Below are 20,347 nucleotides of genomic sequence, written 5' to 3'. Positions count from 1 at the left end.
TTGTTCAGTGCTGGAAGCCTTTCAGTGTATACATCCCTTGCATAAAGAGTTAAATCTGCCATCAAAGCAGAGGTAATAATCCTAAAATGTATATGACTTGCTTTTTTATACTTGCTTTGATAGCTGCAGTCATTGGAACGTGTGCAACAGTTACCCAATGGAGCAGAAATTCTGGATACAATATATACTTTTCTTAATGAAGAGACTGGGTTGAAATTAGGTTTTCGTCAATCTATATGCAAATTTTTAGTTATAACTTTATTCACTAAGCAGTGACTTCTTGTGAATCGAAAACTGATTTACAAACTTTAGGCCATTCGTTTACTTTTGTTTTGTTTTTCCCTTTTCAGCTTTTGGCTACTTTGGCCTTCATCTTAATATTAAGTTCTCAATTTTCTTAAATTCTCTTTTTTATTGAAATAACATCTTTTAATCATAAATGCAGCCATGTTCTTATGATATCTGTGTGGATATACTAACCTAGCATAGGATTATACATTAAAAGGTATGAAAAATATATTATATTCTAAATATTGATATAGATTATTCTAGATAGGTTTAGAAAGGTCGATAGATTGAGAGATAATAAATAGATAGATACTTTCCTGTACATGGACTTCAAAATTCTTTATTTTTCATTTATCTATCCGGGTCATCTTAAAATGTGCTCTACAAACAATATCTTTCTTTTTACTTGAATCTAAAACATGTCGTTTTTGTGCGGCGAAACGTTGTCTATTTGCTCAGCAGTGTCTTGAGAACCGACATTTCGTCCATTGAGAACCGAAGTGAAAACAAATGTTTGAACCTGAAAATTTAGGGGTCTGAAAAATAAAAAAAATTCAAACCTCCAACTTTTAGTAAGTTGGATCAAGATATTCAAATATAAGTATACAAATAGAATGAATGCTAACGTTTGGAAAACAATCTATAGCTTCTTTTTAAATATACAACTTTCACTGAACTACAATAAATCGGCTTTGAAAACTAAGAAAAAGGTGTGTACAAAAGCCCTTTTTACCATGCACCATAAACCATCAATTATGAGATCATAAATACTAGTTTGACTTCTGAAGGCTGAGTGAGGAGTGTGCTCCTTAACTATTTCAAGGCCAGAGCCAGGGATATATCTACTTACATTCTGACATGACAACAGTCTTGAACTGATCATTCTATACTATCACATGATACTGGAATAATACACACACACACACATATATATATATATATATATATATAACTTAAATAATATAATAAATAGCTTACATAACTGACACCCTCATATTTTAGTACAATACTATAATATTTTATACTGAATAACATTAAAATCGTGTTGTATAAAGTTTTACTGCATTTTCTATAGTACATACATATAGGTATTAAGCTTCTGCTTTCTACATTTTGAACATACCTTACTTATCCTGAACATATATCTATTAGTGTATATAGATTTAGTTAGGTAGGTACATAGGTAGGTAGATTAAAATTCAGCTTTCTAAATTTTGAGCAGACCTTAACCTGAGCATATATATATGTGTATTTTGAACAAACAAAGTCTATACAGACATATACATAGTAGTATCCTTTAGCTTTCTATCTTTTGAACAGACTTTCAAAATTGTATATATATATATATATGTGTTCAGGATAAGATCTGTTAAAAATTTAGAAAGTTAGGATAATGAAGGATAACACCTACCATGTATGTACTATAGAAAATGCAGTGAAAGTCTATACAACATAGACTTTTACAGTTAAGTATGTTTCCATTTTGGATTCAGTATAATATAATATAGTATTGTACCTCTTAAATATGAGGGTGTAAGCTATTAAACTATGCAATGCTATGGGGTTATATAAATACTCAATGCAGCACTGGTTCTATGTAATATGTGGGACACGCTTAATAAAATAAGCAAATATCTTTATAGATGAAGTATTTTATTGCTATAAGAATATCTGCATCTTTTTGTTCAGTGATATAGAATAAAGCTAATGCAACGTGATTATAAGATAGGACAGGGCACTCCAATATCCTACATCTTAGCTATACTTTAAAATGTTGTATAAGTTATATAATCTATTTAATAATTACTAGGGCTATGTAAGTGTGAGATATAACATTTCTGAGAAATATTTCATAAAATCAAGCATCAAATCGGCATTACATATGGAATAACTGTAACTTCATTATTATTAATCTAAAATTGAATATATTATAAGACGAGAAATATTTAATAAGATGCAATACAATATATCAGAATATATCCTAAGGATGTTTAAAATACTGATGTGAGTTAATTTAACTTATTGTATAGGTAACATACTATGTGAATGTTACAATAGAGCAAACATAAGCAATAACTAAGACGTTAAAAATTCAGGACAGGGTCATATTTTATATACTGCTCTCTGCATTAATTAGTATTGTCTGGCCCATTGTACAGCGCTACCGAATTTGTTGGCGCTATATAAATTATAAACTAATAATATTCTATACTGCATTCCATTTTGCGTTAATGATTTATATGTTTTTATCATATGTGGAACATCAAACAGAGCAGGCAAAGGCTATAAAAATAACTTAATATACAGTATCCATTTAATGACAGCTTATAAAAACTTTATTGGCTATTCTTATAAAAGAGCAACATTAAGACTCTTACGTCATTTTATATGCTAACTTGCAAAACAAGCACTGCTCTATATACTTTTATACTTACTAAATAGGTTTTTGCAGTATTTTGTTTATAATATTTTAAAATCTGTGACTACTGATACTTCATTGCCCAATATATCTAAATATGTGCAATGCTATCTAGTATATTGACTGTATGAAACTATATATATAGTAGATATTTAAAATTGTATAACTATAAAACTGTAAAAAAAAAAAAACAACTATGTATATATTGCAGATATTTACAATTTAGACATTGTTATGATATCTGTCTATCAGGTGTGTGTGTGTGTGTGTGTGTGTTTGTGTGTTTGTGTGTAGTCAGACATACTGATAGAAAGATATATTTATGTGATATATAATGTGATATATTATGTGATATATTTTGTAGTAATGCAGGATTAGGCGTGTGTAATTCCCTTTTAACTCTTATTCAGGCTAGGGATATACACTGTGCCATATTTTCATCTTGCCTGTTAAATGAAGTATTTATAGCATTTCTGTCTGCAGAGTGTGCAGTATAATTTATAGGATTGTTTTATGAAGTCTGTGTAAAACAGGCAACAGCAGAGCAGGTAAAGGGTTATTATCTAATAGATGTTAATGCAGGATACACACACTGTAACCTATTCTACATTAAGTCCCAGCACTTGCTTGATCTGCCATTAATTAGGAATTTAATTCCATCTCTCTTGTTGCTACAAAAATGGAAGATATATTTCTACTTTGTGTCTTGTATTACTGTGTCTGCGTTTAGGCTTTTATTATTCCTTCAATTTCCCCCTGATTTTCACTTACCTCTCATTTAATAAGACTAGATTTGAGAGGGCTAGAAGAGGGAGGGGGGGAGGGGGGAGGAAAGACAGATTATATCAATATTGTATTAATACCTTCCACCCCTCTCATACCGTGTTCTGTACAGTCTGCTACACATAAAGCTCACTCCATTAACTGTTGAATATATTGTCACATTAAAGAGTAAGCTCAGCTGTGATGGCAGAGCAGAGCAGCTCTCTCTAGGCGTCTAGGTCTGCAGGGTCACTAGAAGGCATCACTACCTGCAGCCTGCGTTGTGAGACCCCCACGTTCCTATGTATTGGCTGAGGAGGGGGTGCTGGTCGGATCTCAGGCGTGTACCAAGCCTCATCCACATAAAACAATGGCTCCTTGCTATCAATGCTGACAGCTCTGTGCGGCCCCTCCGATTGATTAATGTCCCTCTGACGCTTTATCAAGCACACGGATAAAGTTTGACCAATCATTTGCCAGGAGCTCACAAGGCAGCAGCCCAAGTGTACTTTGTTGGATAGGAAGTTGGGGAGGATTGAGAATCTGTGAGCTGCCTCTGTCCCCAGATCTTCTTCCAGTCAATGAACCTGCTGTGTATGATGTCCAAGAATGTCCATTTCTGGAACTCTCAGTAACTACTTTGTGGAATCTATCATAAGCCCTGAGAGTGAGGAGTCTCCTCCAGCACCTAAATTCTCTGGCCAGTACCCCAGTCCCAGGTCAGCAGGACACTCAGACACCCTGGACTTCCCTTCCTGTAGTTTCCAGCCCAAACCTGTGTTCAGCACATCCTGGACCCCCCTGAACCCACACAGCTCTGCTCCCCTACCTTCTGTCTACCACCCCTACATCCAGCAAGGAGGTCCTACTTCTGAGACCAGGTACTTACGGGGCTGGCTGGAGCCACTGCCCAGGGCAGAGACTGGAGCAGGACAAGGGACTGTAAAAGCCGAACCGTTGCTGGGGCACCCGGGGGACCTGCAGAAACTAGGAGCCCAAGAGTACACTTTAGAAACAGCGGCTGCAAGAGAAGAGCCTAATGAGAGGCCCACTTATCAGGGCAATAAAGGGTGTGAAGAAAGCGAAGTCAAAGACAGGACACATCAAAGTAAGTTATAAAGCACAAGGAAGTGAAACACAATACAGCTTTGGCAGAGCAATAAAAATACAGGGTGCAGGCTAGGGGAGAGCTGAGGTCCAGCTCAGAGGTGGAGAAGATACTACAAATCTCAGAGATACTGACAATATACAACAGCTTAGCATAGATAGAATGGAACTCCTGGAAATTGAAATACAGTAACATCTAAACATGCTCATGTATCCAACACACACATACACAGTGGAAACAGACAAAACAGCTTAGCAGACAGTAACACAATACACAATGGTTAAACATATATTCATATATCAGTGGTGTATATCAAGCTATGCAGGAGTCTTAACCACAATTGTAGAAAAATCTATCTAGTTATATGGATTAAATTGGCAAGTAATAATTGTCTGGGCCTTAGATTCTCTGTCCTTTTATCAGCTAGGACAATAGATGCTGTTGTAAATGATATGTAATGCTATGAGTATTAATAAACTCAGAACAGCCACATTTTATGTCACCTTAAATGTGTATTTTAATGTATTGCATACTGCAATTTTTTATGTAACTCTGAAAATATTAAGTCACGGTTGTAATGACCAGTAAAGCACTTTACTTTGATGAATGTTGATATTATGCATTTAACTTAAACCGTACTGTAAAGACATTATATTTCACTATACTGGGCAGGAATCCAAAACAAGCTTCACTATACACATAAGGATTTAATGTGAGAGATGCAGGCTGTGTACTTAGCACCCATTTCGAAAGAAAAGAGTTGAAAATAATTCTTTTTAAAACTGTATTATGTCTGATTGGTGATTTGTTCGAAGCTTTTTTTTTTTTTTTTTTCAATTATGACTTCTGTCACAAAACAGTTTTTTTCTGTTTGCTGTTTTTAGATAGTTATTTAATTTGTATTTCTTTTTTATTATTTATTTATTTTTATTTATTTATTATTTATTATTTTTTGTGGTGCGTTCAAGTAATATTTTCTGCTTATATTGCTGTGTAACATAATACCTTATATTACAATAAATCTCACTGATCACGATTCAAAGCGACCCGTGTTCTAGAGATTTATCCACATTACTGACAGTCAAAAATTAGGACTGGAAAATGCCATTTATTTCCTCTTTTTTTTTTTTTTTTTTTTTTCAAGCGTGTCTATTTAAATTGTATAAAGTGGACAAAGCAGGATGAATGGAGTCAACTGCTAATTAAGAAAAAAATGTGCAGAAAATAAAAAGCCACAGTCTGCAATCTTGATAAGAAGTCGTATTAACTGTATTAATTATTAACCGATTTAATTATCTTTAATATTTAATTTCCCTGCAAATTATGTTTAGTCTGGAGAAAGGGAGATACGATCTGAAGGCAGAAAGTTACACGGGGGAAGGCAGAGCACCGATCACATATTAGCATGTATTTTTTATTAGCTCAATGTACATTGTCTGTGCTTTAATCACAATGACTAATCCATTTTGCACTGTGCGGTCGTCTTAACAAACACATGTCAAGTTCGTATCTGTACAATAATAAACCCAATCCCTTGTAGTTTCAGCACCTGCACAGTGACTCGAGTGTATATTAAAATGGCATTTTACGTATTATTCATAAGAATAAATTCTAACATTCCTAAGAGATTGTTAACCATCTTTAACAATTGAACAAGTGTTCTTCACTGTTAAAAAATACATCATCATCTAGCAAAGGCTGAGCAAATATAATGAGCAATATAGAGTTAACAATGGTTAATTATATATGTATGGGATATTGTGTAACAACTGTATATGTATCTGTGTTAGACAGACAGAGAGACAGACACATAGAGAGATAGATAAAATAGTTTAATAAGGGTTGTTGTTGCTTCATTTACAGGTAATGTCTATATAAGTGGCTATCATATGCAGCTGTTTTTTTCCTGATATAAAATATTGATCATTTAATGTCTGTTCTTGTACTATTTTTCAGCGAATCCTTCCGCTAACTGGCTACATGCGCGGTCTTCCAGGAAGAAGAGGTGTCCTTATACCAAATACCAGACTCTGGAGCTGGAGAAGGAGTTTCTGTTCAACATGTACCTGACCAGGGACAGGAGACACGAGGTGGCCAGGCTGCTTAACCTGAGTGAGAGACAGGTCAAAATCTGGTTTCAGAACAGAAGGATGAAAATGAAGAAACTGAACAAAGAGCAGGGGAAAGACTGAGACCCCCAGGACCCCTCAAACTCCCCCCCCCCCCCCCAGCCCCCCTCAACACACACACACTGCACCTGCTCCCTATTTATGGCTCCAAGACAGGACAGGTCTCATTAAACTAACATTGGACTTTCCACATTGTGCATGGCATATCATATCTATAACCAATACTCATTCCAAAGCCATCCTTAGTATGACCAATAGGACCCATTCGGAGACCCTGTCTGTTCCTGTATTTGCTGTTCTGTGCTTTATTAAATAATCCTCCTGATGTTTTTACAATTGTTTATCTGCAAGCTTTGGACAGTGAATGTGTGACATATTGGAAGGTGGGTGAAGCCTATGGGTGCTACAATGTCTACCTAAGGAATGGGTGGACAAGATGGACTGGGGACCAAGACGAGTCCTTGGAGTTTACATGTTTAAATGGTTAAATAAAGTTGCCCACATCAATAATCTGTGCCATGTATTGATACCCAAAATTCAGCAATGCCATAAACATTAATGAATATATATATATATATACAAATGAAGTATATATATATCCAAACACTTGAAAACCAGCAATTTCACTTTTTTTACAGTCTACTGAGCCCTCAAATTATAACTAAAAGCACACTGGATGTTCTCACTTTGCTAAAATAGTTTTTTAGAAAAATTTAAATAAATGAAAAAAAATTAATAAATACATTTTCTAGTTGAATAAAATAGAAGAGATCGGTGAATGTATTGCTAGGAGTAGCTATTTATAATTTATTGTGAAATTGAGTTTTTACGACTTGTAGATTTGTGTTATTGTGCAAAGTAAAGTGTTTTGTTAATAATTCCCCTTGTTTGTGTGGGGAGCTTTATACTTGACATGTGTATGTTATATTGTAGCTAATCGGCTATATATTTCCGTTTTTGTTTTTTTTGTTTCAAACTGTTTACAATTTGAGAGGAAGAATTTGTATTTCATGCTGTTGTGATTATTTTCCAAAAGTGTTATTAAATAAGTGACAATGTTCACCAGTTCTCAATCTCGAATCTTCTTTTCGATCAAATGGTTATAATCTACTACAATATATATGATAAACTTTCATTAAAAGTTACATATTTAGTTGAAAAAATCTCAATTTTTGATAGAAAGACAGACAGATAGACAGACAGACAGACAGATAAATAGAAAGAAAGATAATAGATAGATAGATAGATAGATAGATAGAGAGAGAGATAGATAGAGAGAGAGAGAGATAGATAGATATTTTTAAAATATAACTTTTATTTTTTTCTGACTGACAAAGTAAGGGAAACAAATGTTATGTGTGTGTATTTTAATTCTACAATTCATATAAATTATTAATGGTGGTCCAATTTTAAATTAAATACTCCCATTTCCTTCCTTTCTTATTTTATTTTATTTTTATGAACATTTGAATTGGATGATAAAAGAATGCGATTTATAGCATCTATCTGATTTTGTTCACTATCTCAGCTGTCATTAAATAAACACAAGCAACATGACTCATTTTAATATTTTATTTCCAAACCACATTATTTATCCACAAACGTAAAATAAGCATACAGGGATCTGGGGGGGTGGAGGGGGGGTACTGTTTGTGTATGTTTGTGTGTGTGTGGGGGGGGGGGGGGGTCTGCTTGTTCTTTTTTTCTGACCATTTGCATACTTCTTTCGTAAAACAAAGAGAAATGAAATGGTCATAAAAGGAGAATTTCGTTTAGTGTTCACCCATAAAACAATACAGCTGCTGTAAAAGTTTATGGCAACGATGTAAGGAGAGCTGGGAGGAAGTTTTGTGTGTGTGTAAAGGATTGGGTCCTGGACACACCATGTAAAATAGCTTTCAACAGTTCACACAAAATATATGTTTAGACAGAAGGAAGCTGAGAAATTCACACTAGGGTTTTTTTTTGTTTTTTTTACCCCTTTTCAGAAGCCTTGGAAACTCCTCTATGGGAATAAATGTCTTTGTTCTTTTTTTCAAGCAATTCCAGGCTACGAGTATCCAAGTCATAAACTTGGAAGGAAGAGATCTCTGGCGAGACGTCTGGAATTGAATTTTCTTTATCAGTATTCAGCCAAAAAGACAAAAAAAAGTATCTGATCCCTTTACAGCCAGATAGCTCAGTATTCTAACTGCACATCAGCTCATTTTCTAAGGAACTATGTGTATATTTGTAGTTACCCAGGGTTTTAAGTATCTTTCCAGAGGTTTTGATGCTAACTCTCTCTCTCTTTTAATTCTTTGGAAATAAACCAACAATATAAATGCACCAGTTACTTCGCACAATAAAAAAAAGTTTGCTCGCTTTCATTAACTGGATCCTAAAGGCTATTCCAGTAACAGACGCTAGGTGACGCTGTTGGTCTATCATTCCAATTCGAATCCTCATTACCTCTGTAAAAAGAGCTTAAAGCACACAAGAAGTCCCCCTTAAACATGTTTTTTTTTTTTTTAAATAATGCCTTTTTTTCTTTACCTCTTTCACATCAGATATCTAGAAAAAAAAATGTTTGAAAAGAGACAATAAGCATTAAATGTGATTTTAGCAAATTATTCAGCTTTAGTATGTTATAAAACAATTTATGTTTCTAACAATCAGTATATTGAACAATAAGGATATTGGGGTAACAAAATTCAGAATATCACTGGTTTATTCCCCTTTACTTCTGAGTCCCCTTTATAGACACATATATACCGAGTCTTATAAAAAAAGAAGGGATTATGTCGTTATCAAGGGATTTGAAACTAATGGGCTCCTAAGTGTAGCTTTTTCTTTAATCAAGATACAAAGTATTTATTTGAACATAATACTCACAGGATGCAATGAATAGGTCTATTCACTAAATGTGAGATGTCAACAAATATGACATTTTTAGATTATAATCATAGAGTTAGAGAAATAATCATAAATTCGGCTGAATTCGACAATGTTTCAAGCTCTTTCATTCTGGCCTACATTTTGGCGAATTCTTATAAACTCGCAACACTTCGCTATTTAGTGAATACGTCTCTTTAAGAGCTGGAACTATATGTGATGCAGTTTTCACACATTAATATTGGTTGATTTCTAAACCGAATGTCTATGGTATTAAATGCACTTAACCGTACCAGAGTGGCCAAGCGGTGTTCATTTAATATCACATAGCAAAATAATAACAAAGTAACGTATTCTAACATTCTATAAAAGTGGGACTTAAAACTTATCACAGTTCACGTAAAGGAAAAAATAAGATTATTTTACACATTGTACAGATGGATGAATCCCTTTACCAATAGCTCCAGCGAAGAAACAGTTTGATAAAGACAGAATCAGACATAGAGGAAGAAACTTTTTCGTATTTCATTTTTATGATCATTATTGTATTTTATGTACACAATCCCTTGATCCTTGTTTTTCCATTATTTCAAAAGTAATAATAAATAATTTATACATGGAGTCTAGCTATAGATGTACACACATACATTTATAGATTAGTATATATGTGATTGTGTACATTGTGTATATGTGTGTATATACATACACATGCACACACTCACAGACTTGCATTTGCCATACAATAAACTAGAAACGATTCACAATGTGCTCCACTGATCACACCCATTACAATATTTGAAAACCATTCCATATCCCCATATCAATAAATGCGCATTGCTGGCGAATTGTTCTGAGGTTTACAAACACCAACAAAATGCGGTTTATGGATAGAAACAGATGTACTCTGATTTCTAACTCTGAGGCATTTATATACTAAGGAGGAGCTTGTTTTATTATTATTATTATTATTATTATTATTATTATTATTATTAGTTTATATTTTTAGACCACAATGGCTAAATTGGAAAAAAAAATAGATGATGTTTTTAATCTAGAAAATCTCTTTGGCCTAAAATTTCCAATTCCATTTTAAATTCGCCACAATATTCTGTTTTGACATAGAAGCCCTATTTGTTAACACTCAGGCTATTATATATATATATAAATACAGAAAACTCCCAATGCAAAAATGACAACATATATAGCAAAATATATTAAGTGTGTGTGTATGTATGTGTGTGTATGTATGTATGTGTGTGTGTATGTGTGTGTGTGTGTATATATATATATATATATAAGATGCCAAAATACCAGACTGTTGCAGTATATATATATATATATATATATATATATATACAGATACACACACACACAGTTTTATAAATGCTATGCATGCAAAAATACAGTTCTTGTCCTATTATGTACAATTGTAACTGAATCTCAGTGCTGTTGTTTAGTATATGTAACGTGTGTATATACCGGTGTGTGACTGACCTGCTTTAAAACCAAAATCCCCTCCTTTTCAAATCTTGTCGGATCTTTCCCCTATTCCATTATTCCACTGTATTTATTATTGATAAGCAGCCTATTCTGATCTCAATCCCTGTTTATATGGCATAGACTTTGAATATCAATAAGATATAGTATTTGGCCTTCATTATTGCACATCACACATACAGAAAGAATGGCTTCGTTGTCCAAATCACTTTTCACACAGTGCTCCCCTAGTTTGCAGAAGGACCTCTTGTTTTCTCCCTAAAATTAACCCTTTGTGCGTTTAAACCCCGTGGAAGTCTTTACAAGAAAAATGAAGAGGCGCCAACAGTGGGCGCAGTGCAGTACACAGAGGGCAATCATTACATGCCAAATGTTTTCTATTCCTCATTGTTTCTATTTATGTTGCTAATGTGGAACGAAAACGATTCGTGCAGTATGCTAGAAGTCTGCTGGAATGATCTCTATGCTCTGATTGAGAAAGCACCAACATCCACAGGAGCAGATATCAGCATAATATTGCTCGTGTGCAAGTCTATTTTTTTTTTTTTTTCAAAGACTTTCCAGAAGTCAGATCCTTCAAAAAAAAAGAGGAGAGAGTGAAAAAAAAAAAATAGAAAGTGAGGATGAACAGAAAAAAAAAAGTGTTATTTTGAAAACAATAATTATTTTAATTCAGTATCGACACTTGCAGCATCTTGCAGTAATGTGAATGCTCCAATCTAAGCCTCTACTTTATTGCAGTAAGTTAAGGCTCTGCCATAAACTGCTAACAGCTTTTATATGTTGCGGTATAAACAACATCAACATCCCGGTTTTATAGCATTTTATAGTTTGCTAAACACTTTACAGCCTTTTTTTTTGGCGATTACAAACGCCATTCCTTTCATTTGAATAGTTAAACCTTTATCAATAATAGGGAAAATTGATCATTAAAATGTTAAATATGACTGCCTCGTTTGTTTTAAAATATGTTTAGCCTGAGAAACTGTATGATTTGATAACTTGTATTAAAATACCAATTACATTTATTGGAGTTTTAAAAAACTAGTGTGCAATTAATTCGTGTACTTTTACAGTTTCCTAAACCGACCCTGACATTTAGAAAGGCTAAAACTGCCTCGTTAAATTTTTTGTGAAATTAACGACTGAATGTCCCTCTCTTTAATTTCTAACACTCCCCAAAAATCAATCTTTGGGTGGGCTAGGTAGGTGATTTGTTGTGGATGGGAGATATCTCATTAGTGGATGTAGTTAAACATATTTAATTCTTATATTCTATCCAGCTTCTCCCCCTCTTGAGCTGAGCTATTTCATTCTGTGAATCTCTCCCCCTCTCTCCCAATTCTGAGCACAGTCCGTGTGGATCACAGGAAGCCAATAGGATGAAAGCTTTGCTAATAGATGCAAATGCTTCTGAAAAGACACTGCAAAATATGAAACAACTCATTTGCTACGAAGTAAATCACAGAAACTGTTTATGAACTGGCATCCCTTCTTGGAAATGTAAAGCGAGAACTCTTTAAGTGGTTTATTTTTTTTTTTATTTATTTAAAAAAAAAATTCCCCCCCACCACCCCCCACAAAAAAAAACCAACAAAAAAAAACAGGGATGTAATATCATCCAGACATAGACTTTTTTTGATTGTGACTTCTATTATATTCCTGGAAATCACAGCACATCAGCCAGCATCTTAGACTCTTCTCTTCTTGTCTGGGTTTTTTTTTTTTTTTTTTTTAGAAAAACAAAAACAAACAACAAACAACAACAACAAAAAAAGACATTAAAATGAGCTCTTATTTTGTCAATTCACTCTTCTCCAAATACAAAACAGGGGAGTCTTTGCGCCCCAATTACTATGATTGTGGGTTTGCTCAGGACATAGGAGGCAGACCCACTGTGGTGTATGGACCTAGTGCTGGAGGAACCTTTCAACACCCTTCTCAAATTCAGGAGTTTTACCATGGAACGTCCTCCCTCTCCTCTCCTCCTTACCAGCAGAATCCTTGCGCTGTGACCTGCCATGGGGACCCAGCAAGCTTCTATGGATATGAACCTTTGCAAAGACAGAGCCTCTTCAGCACCCAGGAGTCTGACATAGTACAATACACTGACTGCAAGCTAGCCTCTTCTGGCCTCGGGGAGGAAGCTGAAAGCTCCGAGCAGAGTCCTTCTCCAAGTCAGCTCTTCCCATGGATGAGACCACAAGGTGAGGCAAAGTGAGAATGGAACCCGATAAAACTGACCCTGGCCACTTTTACTGCTTAATGATGGCTCTTAACTTATGCACTTGTGAATTGCTTTATAGTTTAATTGCCTGGATGAAGGTTTACACCTTCCTTTTTTCCCTTTAACTGCTGATGCTTCCCCAGGCATTATACACCCTAATTTCCCCCTACCAGCCCCTCTTGTTTTTTGTAACCAGGGATTTGATTTTTTTATGGCTTTGGTAGGGGGATATCTTATTTTATTTGTGTTACTTAACCCTTTCTACGTTTTATGTGTGTCCACTAAACCCCTCTTTTGCACCCCACTCCTTCACCCTCATTATTATTATTTTGGTTTGTTTGCTTGCTTGCTTTATTGTCTATCTTTTCATCCAATTTATTCTTCACCTCCTTTTATGTTTTGTGATCTCCAGCAGCTGCTGGTCGCAGGAGAGGGAGGCAGACCTACAGCCGATACCAGACCTTAGAATTGGAGAAAGAATTTCTCTTCAACCCATATCTGACCCGCAAGAGGCGCATCGAGGTGTCTCACGCCCTGGGACTCACTGAGAGACAAGTCAAAATCTGGTTCCAGAACAGGAGGATGAAATGGAAAAAGGAGAACAACAAGGACAAGTTTCCCAGCAGCAAATGCGAGCAGGAGGAATTAGAGAAACAGAAAATGGAGAGAGCGCAGGACACAGAGGAAGGCTTAGATGGACAAAAGGGAGAAAAAAGTAATTAATCTGGACTTGTGAGTCAACACAGAGTGTCTCTCTGATTCTCCCAGCTTCCATGAAACGTTCTAGGAGAAGGACACAGTGTGGCTACCCTAGATCTGGCTGTACCCTTTCTCTGTATCCCATCTTATTTGATACATCAATTACCAGAAGCCCCCCCATAAGACCAGTAAAGGCTGCTGTTGTCTTTTTCCTTTCCCAGTGGTGGGGTGGATCAGGATGGCTGGCTGGGGGGGGGATGACTTTTTAGTGTTTGTGTCTAATGCAATAGCTTTTTGTGGAATCATACCTATGATCGGGGCAATTGTTTGGTTGGGGGAGGGGGGGGGGTAAAACGTTTGCTATAGAAGTTTTGTGTGCACTATTCTGTTTGTGGTCTACTGTATTTCTTTATATATAAAAAAAAAAAAGGAAAAAAAAAAGAATGAAGCCAACAACATGAAACTGCCTAATTGAGATGTAGTTCCCTCTCTAACACAGTGCTAGATCACCCCCCCCTCCCCACCCATCACCACCACCTTTGTGTTTCCCCATCAGAAACCCCATTCCCCTGTGTCTTTGCCAAGATTTGTTTTAGCATGCTCGCAGTTGTGATATTAGGGTTTTAATGTGAAACAGACTGTGTATTGTATACGTGAATACCTTTGTTTTGTTTGTTGTTTTTGATTGTTTTTTTTTTGTTTTTTTCTTTTAATGAGGGATAGGGAGGGGTTAATTCTTCTATTTTACTGTTCTACACACTATGTTCTATTGTCTAAACATGGAAGCGTTGGAGGATGAGTTACAATAAAGTTTACAAGAGGGAGTCCGTGACATCATGACTATTTGGCTTCCTCTGTTGTGGCTGGGGGTAGAAGGAAAATGAAAAAGATATTTGTGTCAGTTTTCAGGCTTTCGCTGGCTGAGAAAAAAAAAGCCACAGACACAGTAGAAGGCGTGTTATGGTGGGGGGAGAGATCCTGGCAAAGGAAATGGAAGCAAAAAAAAAAAAGGTGGGGGGTATTTCTCTTTAAAAAAGGAACAAAAAATAAAAAAAACATCTTATTCTCAAAGGATCATCTGGGAGCTCTCTGTGTTGTGGACTCTTTGCAAGTCACCCAGGTAACCACTTTTTCAAACTATTCTGACATATATGTATATGTATATGCTGTGTATATTGTAGTTTTTATGTGGCATAGATGGTATAGCTTTTCAAATATGCTTGAAATTGGTTTGCAGACCTCTGTTCTAGCTGAAAATCCTCCTGGGATCTCAGGGGTTAAACTCAATATAGTATATGGCATAAAGTGAATCTGGGTTATGGAATATGTCAGTGCCCCTTAGGGGGTGGGTGTTAGATTTAGGGTTTAATCGTGAGCCATGTATTGTTGCTAACACAATTTGAGCCCAGTCCTAGCAGTATTTATAGATCTCTGCCAGTTGCAGTTTGAGAGCAATTTCAGAGCTTAGTAAGAACATGCAATCACAGCTAAAAGGTACAATTCTTTTCCTGACTGCATGTTTTTGGACTCTCTGTGGTTATTAACCGACCAGAGTCTGAAAGTATCCATTAATAACTATGGCACACATAGTGAAATCTCTTTGAACGCAGACAGAAACGTTAGAGCAAATCAATACACAAATAAATAGGTTTCAGTTTTTCTTTTTTTCTTTTTTTTTTCTTTCAGTCTGAGAAGTGGCCACTAACTCGCTTTTTTTTCTATTTTCTATTTGCAAACCTTTTTTCTTCCTCGTCTGAAACAGATTAAAGCTCACTTATCGACTACACTGTAGTTTCACCTTTATAACATAGATCTTAGAAGGTTAGATCACATCAAATATTTATCATATTTTATAAATCCAGCTGTAGAGATTTTTTTTCCACATTACAGGAGCTGTGGGAAGCTGGGTTTGCATTGGGTGGAGGAAAATCACGTGCTGCACAGTCACATGGTCAGGGAGGAAAAAGGGGGTCCTTTTTGGTGTAAATCTGGACTCTAATTCTGTAATATATCACGGTACCTCGTAAAACCGACACTAAAACGTCCCGGCCTACAAATCATCCGGCCGAATTATGAGTTCATTGTATTATGCGAATGCTTTATTCTCTAAATATCAAACTGCAAGTTCTGTTTTCCCATCCGGGGTTTTCCCAGAGCAAACTTCATGCGCCTTTGCATCCAACACTCAGCGCTCTGGCTATGGGTCCAGCTCCAGCTCTTCCTTCCCGGGGTCAATGCCTGGGATGTACAGCAATGGGACCACCCTGCACCCCCAGAGCCCAGCCATATATCCCTCCAGCTATGGGCTGGACCCTGCCTCCTTCAACATGCACTGCTCTCCCTTTGATCAAAACCTCTCCCTAATGTGCCCCAGTGACTCTTCCAAGCAGACCTGCACCAAGGCTGAGCAGAGGGACCTGGATCTGCAGAATGAGAGCAACTACAGAATTTACCCCTGGATGAGGAGCACAGGTAAGAAGGAAAGTGTGGTGGGTAGAAGAGGGGTAGCTAGGGGATTTAAATAAAGTACTATCTGACCCATGGGGATAATCCAGCCAGCGTTCTGTCACTTCACAGGGAAGAGATGTGAGCTTGTTTTAGTTAGAACGTTAGAATGTTACAATTTTAGAATATGGAATGTTGCACTGTGGGGATGGGACTGGAGCTTGTTATAGCAAGACTTGCTTACATTATGGCATGGGGAAGTATGGATTATCCAGAAGCCCTCGGATCGTGTGAGGGTATAATGCTTCTCTCCATTATTGGAATTGGAGTTTACAAGCAAACACGATGGCAACCATAAACCTACAGCTAAACAGCTATGCAAATAGGAGAGATGGATGATACATAGCTCCTGTGAGGTGGGAGAGCGCTGTATTTACTGGGATATGTCACTTCGGTAAATGTGCAATAAGCGACTGACAGGGAGAATTACATTAATACAATACACTGACTGTATATTACCGCCTGGGAGCTGGGAGCTGGGAGATCCGGGAGCTCAGAGCTGCGACAGTAACAGCCATATCCTCTATATATCGCTAATGTAACCCTGCATTTAATCACACACGCTTCCCATCGCTAGATCGCCTCTTATGTGTCTCTGTGTTACCATTTCTCTCTTTCTCTCGATACATCTGTCAATATGCCTATAGTTATCTATCTCTTTCTATGATAATCTGTACTAATCTGACAATAGACTGACTGAGCTTTGTATGGTGAAGGCATTTTGTCACTTGTCTATTTTCTGGCATAATTTATCTATAGATTGTATAAATATCTATCTCTCTATCTGTCTATCTGTCTATCTGTCTATCTATCTATCTATCTGTCTGTCTGTCTGTCTGTCTGTCTGTCTGTCTATCTATCTATCTATCTATGTCTATTTATCTATATATTTATCTATATCTCTCTATCTATCTATCTCGTATATTTTATTAAATGTCCCCCTCTATTTAGATGCGTAGCTATAAAATGTTTCTTTTCGTCATGGATATAATAAAAGACGTCACACATAGCAAACTTTTGTTAAAGCTCACATTGACATTTGTTTTGCCATTTCTAACGAACTCCGTTGCACTCGGGCTCAGCACATTGCATTTTAATCTCACCCTAGAAAGCTAATGCTTTTCTCGTTTTTTTTTATTGCTTTTACCGTTTCATCTTCAGATGTTCTTTCATCGGAGTACTTTGAAAGATGAAATTAAATGGCTGTTGCTAAATTTAGCGACTTAATGGCTGTTAGATGCGAGTCTGCAAATTGTATCAACCTGTAATGTTTATTTATAAAGCTTCTGGAGGCTCGGTCTGGACACGCTATGTGTGTGGATCTTTGTTTATATTGAATCCCTTCTGATCAATGCCTGTGTACATTTCTACATGTTAGGCTATATATACCCAGGACATACTTGGAAACGAGAGAAATCTCAATGTATCCATCCTGGTAAAATATTTTATAAATAAATATATATCTACACATACACACATAGCAAGGAGCCAGGCAATCAAGGTTGAAAATGTGATGTCCCAGAGTCTTCTACAGCCAATACATAGAACATTAACAAGAGAGTACCTGTATATATAAAATAGATTAGAATCATTTCTGGCTAGGCCTTGGGAGATACAGCAGTTTGCCCATTATATTGGGTTCTTAAAGACTGTATTGAGTCTACAATGTAGAGATCTTCTCCTCGGAGAAACTGGGTCCTAGATATCGCTGGGCTAATGTCAGTTGATTCATATAATTTTCCTTTCATTGAGTTATGAGCCTTTCACTAACACCCAGTAAAGATAAATACACGTGGCATTAAATAAACTCTACATACACGAGAAGTGATGACTTTACACCCACAACATGGACTTGCGGTTTCCTTCTGACCATCAAAACATTCCGAATCGAACATTTCTAGTAACTGTTGTCACATTCGAACCCCACAGCATTAGTTATATGGTTACCAAGTGCCCCCCAAGAACACTAGAGCTCTATGTTTGGTAATATATTGCTTAACAAAACCCATAGAAGTGAATATATGGCTACTTATTGCTCCTCAGAACATCCCAAGAACATAATATCGTGTAACCGATTGCCACTAAAGACCACTATTTCTCCATATTGTGGTCTATCCTCTAAACAGCGACCTGCTCTAAATTGCAAAACTGGATTGGCTAAATGTAGGTTAAAACAGTGACGTTCTAGATATATCTCCATGAGAACGGATTTGGAGTTATTTTTCTAACTGATCTTTTTGAGCTTTTCGCATGTTGATTTTGTGGCAGCCAGAACTGGCTGTTAAATGGATAAGTCTATTTATAATGAGAGAGACTCTTATATTAAACTTCCCAGTATAAAATGTGATCATGTATATGGAAAAAAAAATCAGTGGAACTTTCATTTTTCCAGATTCTCTTGAGAAATTCATGTCTTTGGTAATTATCCACGGCCTACACAAAATTATATACAAATTACCACTTATCCCCTAAATCTAAGCTCCTTATTACTCATTCTTGCCTTGCTTCTGACAGGGCTACATATTACTAACTAGTTTCTCGCCAATTATAAACCCAGAACTACCTATTAGAGCTGCAAGAACCCAATTTCGCCCCAACCATAACAGCTATACATAAGAACAGTGGTTGCTGTGTGAAAGTACGTAAAACCTCAGTGATCTACATTACCATGAAATATAGACATACCTTGGAATGATCCCAGATCTAGAATCACCAGTTTCTCCACCTCAACGTTCCATATAGAACCTTGGTCAATACCTACAGACCTAGAATATTGCTGACCCACAACTAGCACAAAGGACTTCAATAGGAAAGGCTATTGCCCACCCCATCACCCCCACCACAACACTCCCTGTACATGTGTGGAGAGAGGTATTGCCAACAGTTCTTTAAAGATGGTAATAATAGTTACACCATACTCAGAACAAGTCTGCTAAAATTAATCTTGCTTTTGACCTGCACAGGGCTTGGATTTGTAAAAGTGTGTTTACAACTCATTTAGTTTTTGTTTGTTTGTTTTTTTTTCTACTTTTTTATTGTAGGAACAGACCGGAAAAGGGGTCGTCAGACCTACACCAGGTATCAGACGCTAGAACTGGAGAAAGAGTTCCATTATAACCGATATCTGACCCGTAGGAGGAGAATTGAGATCGCCCATGCTCTGTGTCTGACCGAAAGACAGATAAAAATCTGGTTCCAGAACCGAAGAATGAAATGGAAAAAGGAAAATAAAACCCCCAGTCCTTCATCAAATAGCCAGGAAAAGCAGGAGACTGAAGAAGAAGAGGAGGAGTGAACACACCCCAAAGACTGATGAACCCCAAGATCCACTGGCACTCCTGGATCCTGCCATAATACTACCTACATCCCTTTTCTACTTTAGGGTTAGCTACCTACCCCACGTGGTGATCCAGTAGGACCATTTCTATGTGACATTTCATTTAGCAATGTATTTGAAGATCCTTAAACTTTCTGGACTCCAATATGTGAGAGATTGTGACCCAATACCGTATCTGTGTTTGTTCGATGTGAAGGGGATGGCAATATATCCCTGTAGGATTGTACTGTTCATATTAAATGTGTTGTGCGGTTTTTATTATTCATTGCCTATCGTGACAATGTAAAAAAAAAAAATTACAAAAAAAAAAAACATGGATATTTTACATTTTCCTCTCCCCTTGATTCCCCTTACGACGGACGTGTAATATTAATGTGCAAATAAAACTGTGGTGTAAAGTTAATTTTAATATAATTTAATCATAGTCTGTATTTTCATTTATTGAAAGTGCGCTCTTCTTGTAATATGTCCTTCAAATAAAATGACAATTAATAGAAAAATT

The 20,347-nt window shown here is 36.3% G+C and overlaps 3 protein-coding genes across 4 annotated transcripts; all 3 read left to right on the top strand.

Moving 5' to 3' along the window:
- Positions 1-3,822: 3,822 nt before the first annotated feature.
- HOXB9 (homeobox B9) lies at positions 3,823-6,775 on the top strand. The gene is made up of 2 exons (XM_063458880.1): positions 3,823-4,577; positions 6,534-6,775. Exons 1-2 carry the CDS (start codon positions 4,079-4,081, stop codon positions 6,767-6,769), a joined length of 735 nt encoding a protein of 244 aa, XP_063314950.1. The 5' UTR covers positions 3,823-4,078; the 3' UTR covers positions 6,770-6,775.
- A 5,903-nt stretch (positions 6,776-12,678) lies between these two features.
- HOXB8 (homeobox B8) lies at positions 12,679-14,315 on the top strand. Of its 2 annotated transcripts, none has more exons than XM_063425378.1 (2): positions 12,679-13,284; positions 13,720-14,315. In XM_063425378.1, the coding sequence occupies exons 1-2, from the start codon at positions 12,864-12,866 to the stop codon at positions 14,025-14,027; spliced, it is 729 nt and encodes a 242-aa protein (XP_063281448.1). In that variant the 5' UTR covers positions 12,679-12,863; the 3' UTR covers positions 14,028-14,315. The 2 variants fall into 2 exon arrangements, with proteins under 2 accessions (XP_063281448.1, XP_063281447.1); XM_063425377.1 differs by having other exon boundaries at positions 13,717-14,315.
- Positions 14,316-15,846: 1,531 nt separating this feature from the next.
- Positions 15,847-20,308, top strand: HOXB7 (homeobox B7). Its single transcript, XM_063458881.1, has 2 exons — positions 15,847-16,475; positions 19,550-20,308. The coding sequence occupies exons 1-2, from the start codon at positions 16,076-16,078 to the stop codon at positions 19,801-19,803; spliced, it is 654 nt and encodes a 217-aa protein (XP_063314951.1). The 5' UTR covers positions 15,847-16,075; the 3' UTR covers positions 19,804-20,308.
- Positions 20,309-20,347: the final 39 nt, after the last annotated feature.

This window comes from Pelobates fuscus, chromosome 6 (genome assembly GCF_036172605.1).
Source record: "Pelobates fuscus isolate aPelFus1 chromosome 6, aPelFus1.pri, whole genome shotgun sequence".
Taxonomy (NCBI): domain Eukaryota; kingdom Metazoa; phylum Chordata; class Amphibia; order Anura; family Pelobatidae; genus Pelobates; species Pelobates fuscus.
This window is presented reverse-complemented; position numbering and strand designations above follow the sequence as displayed.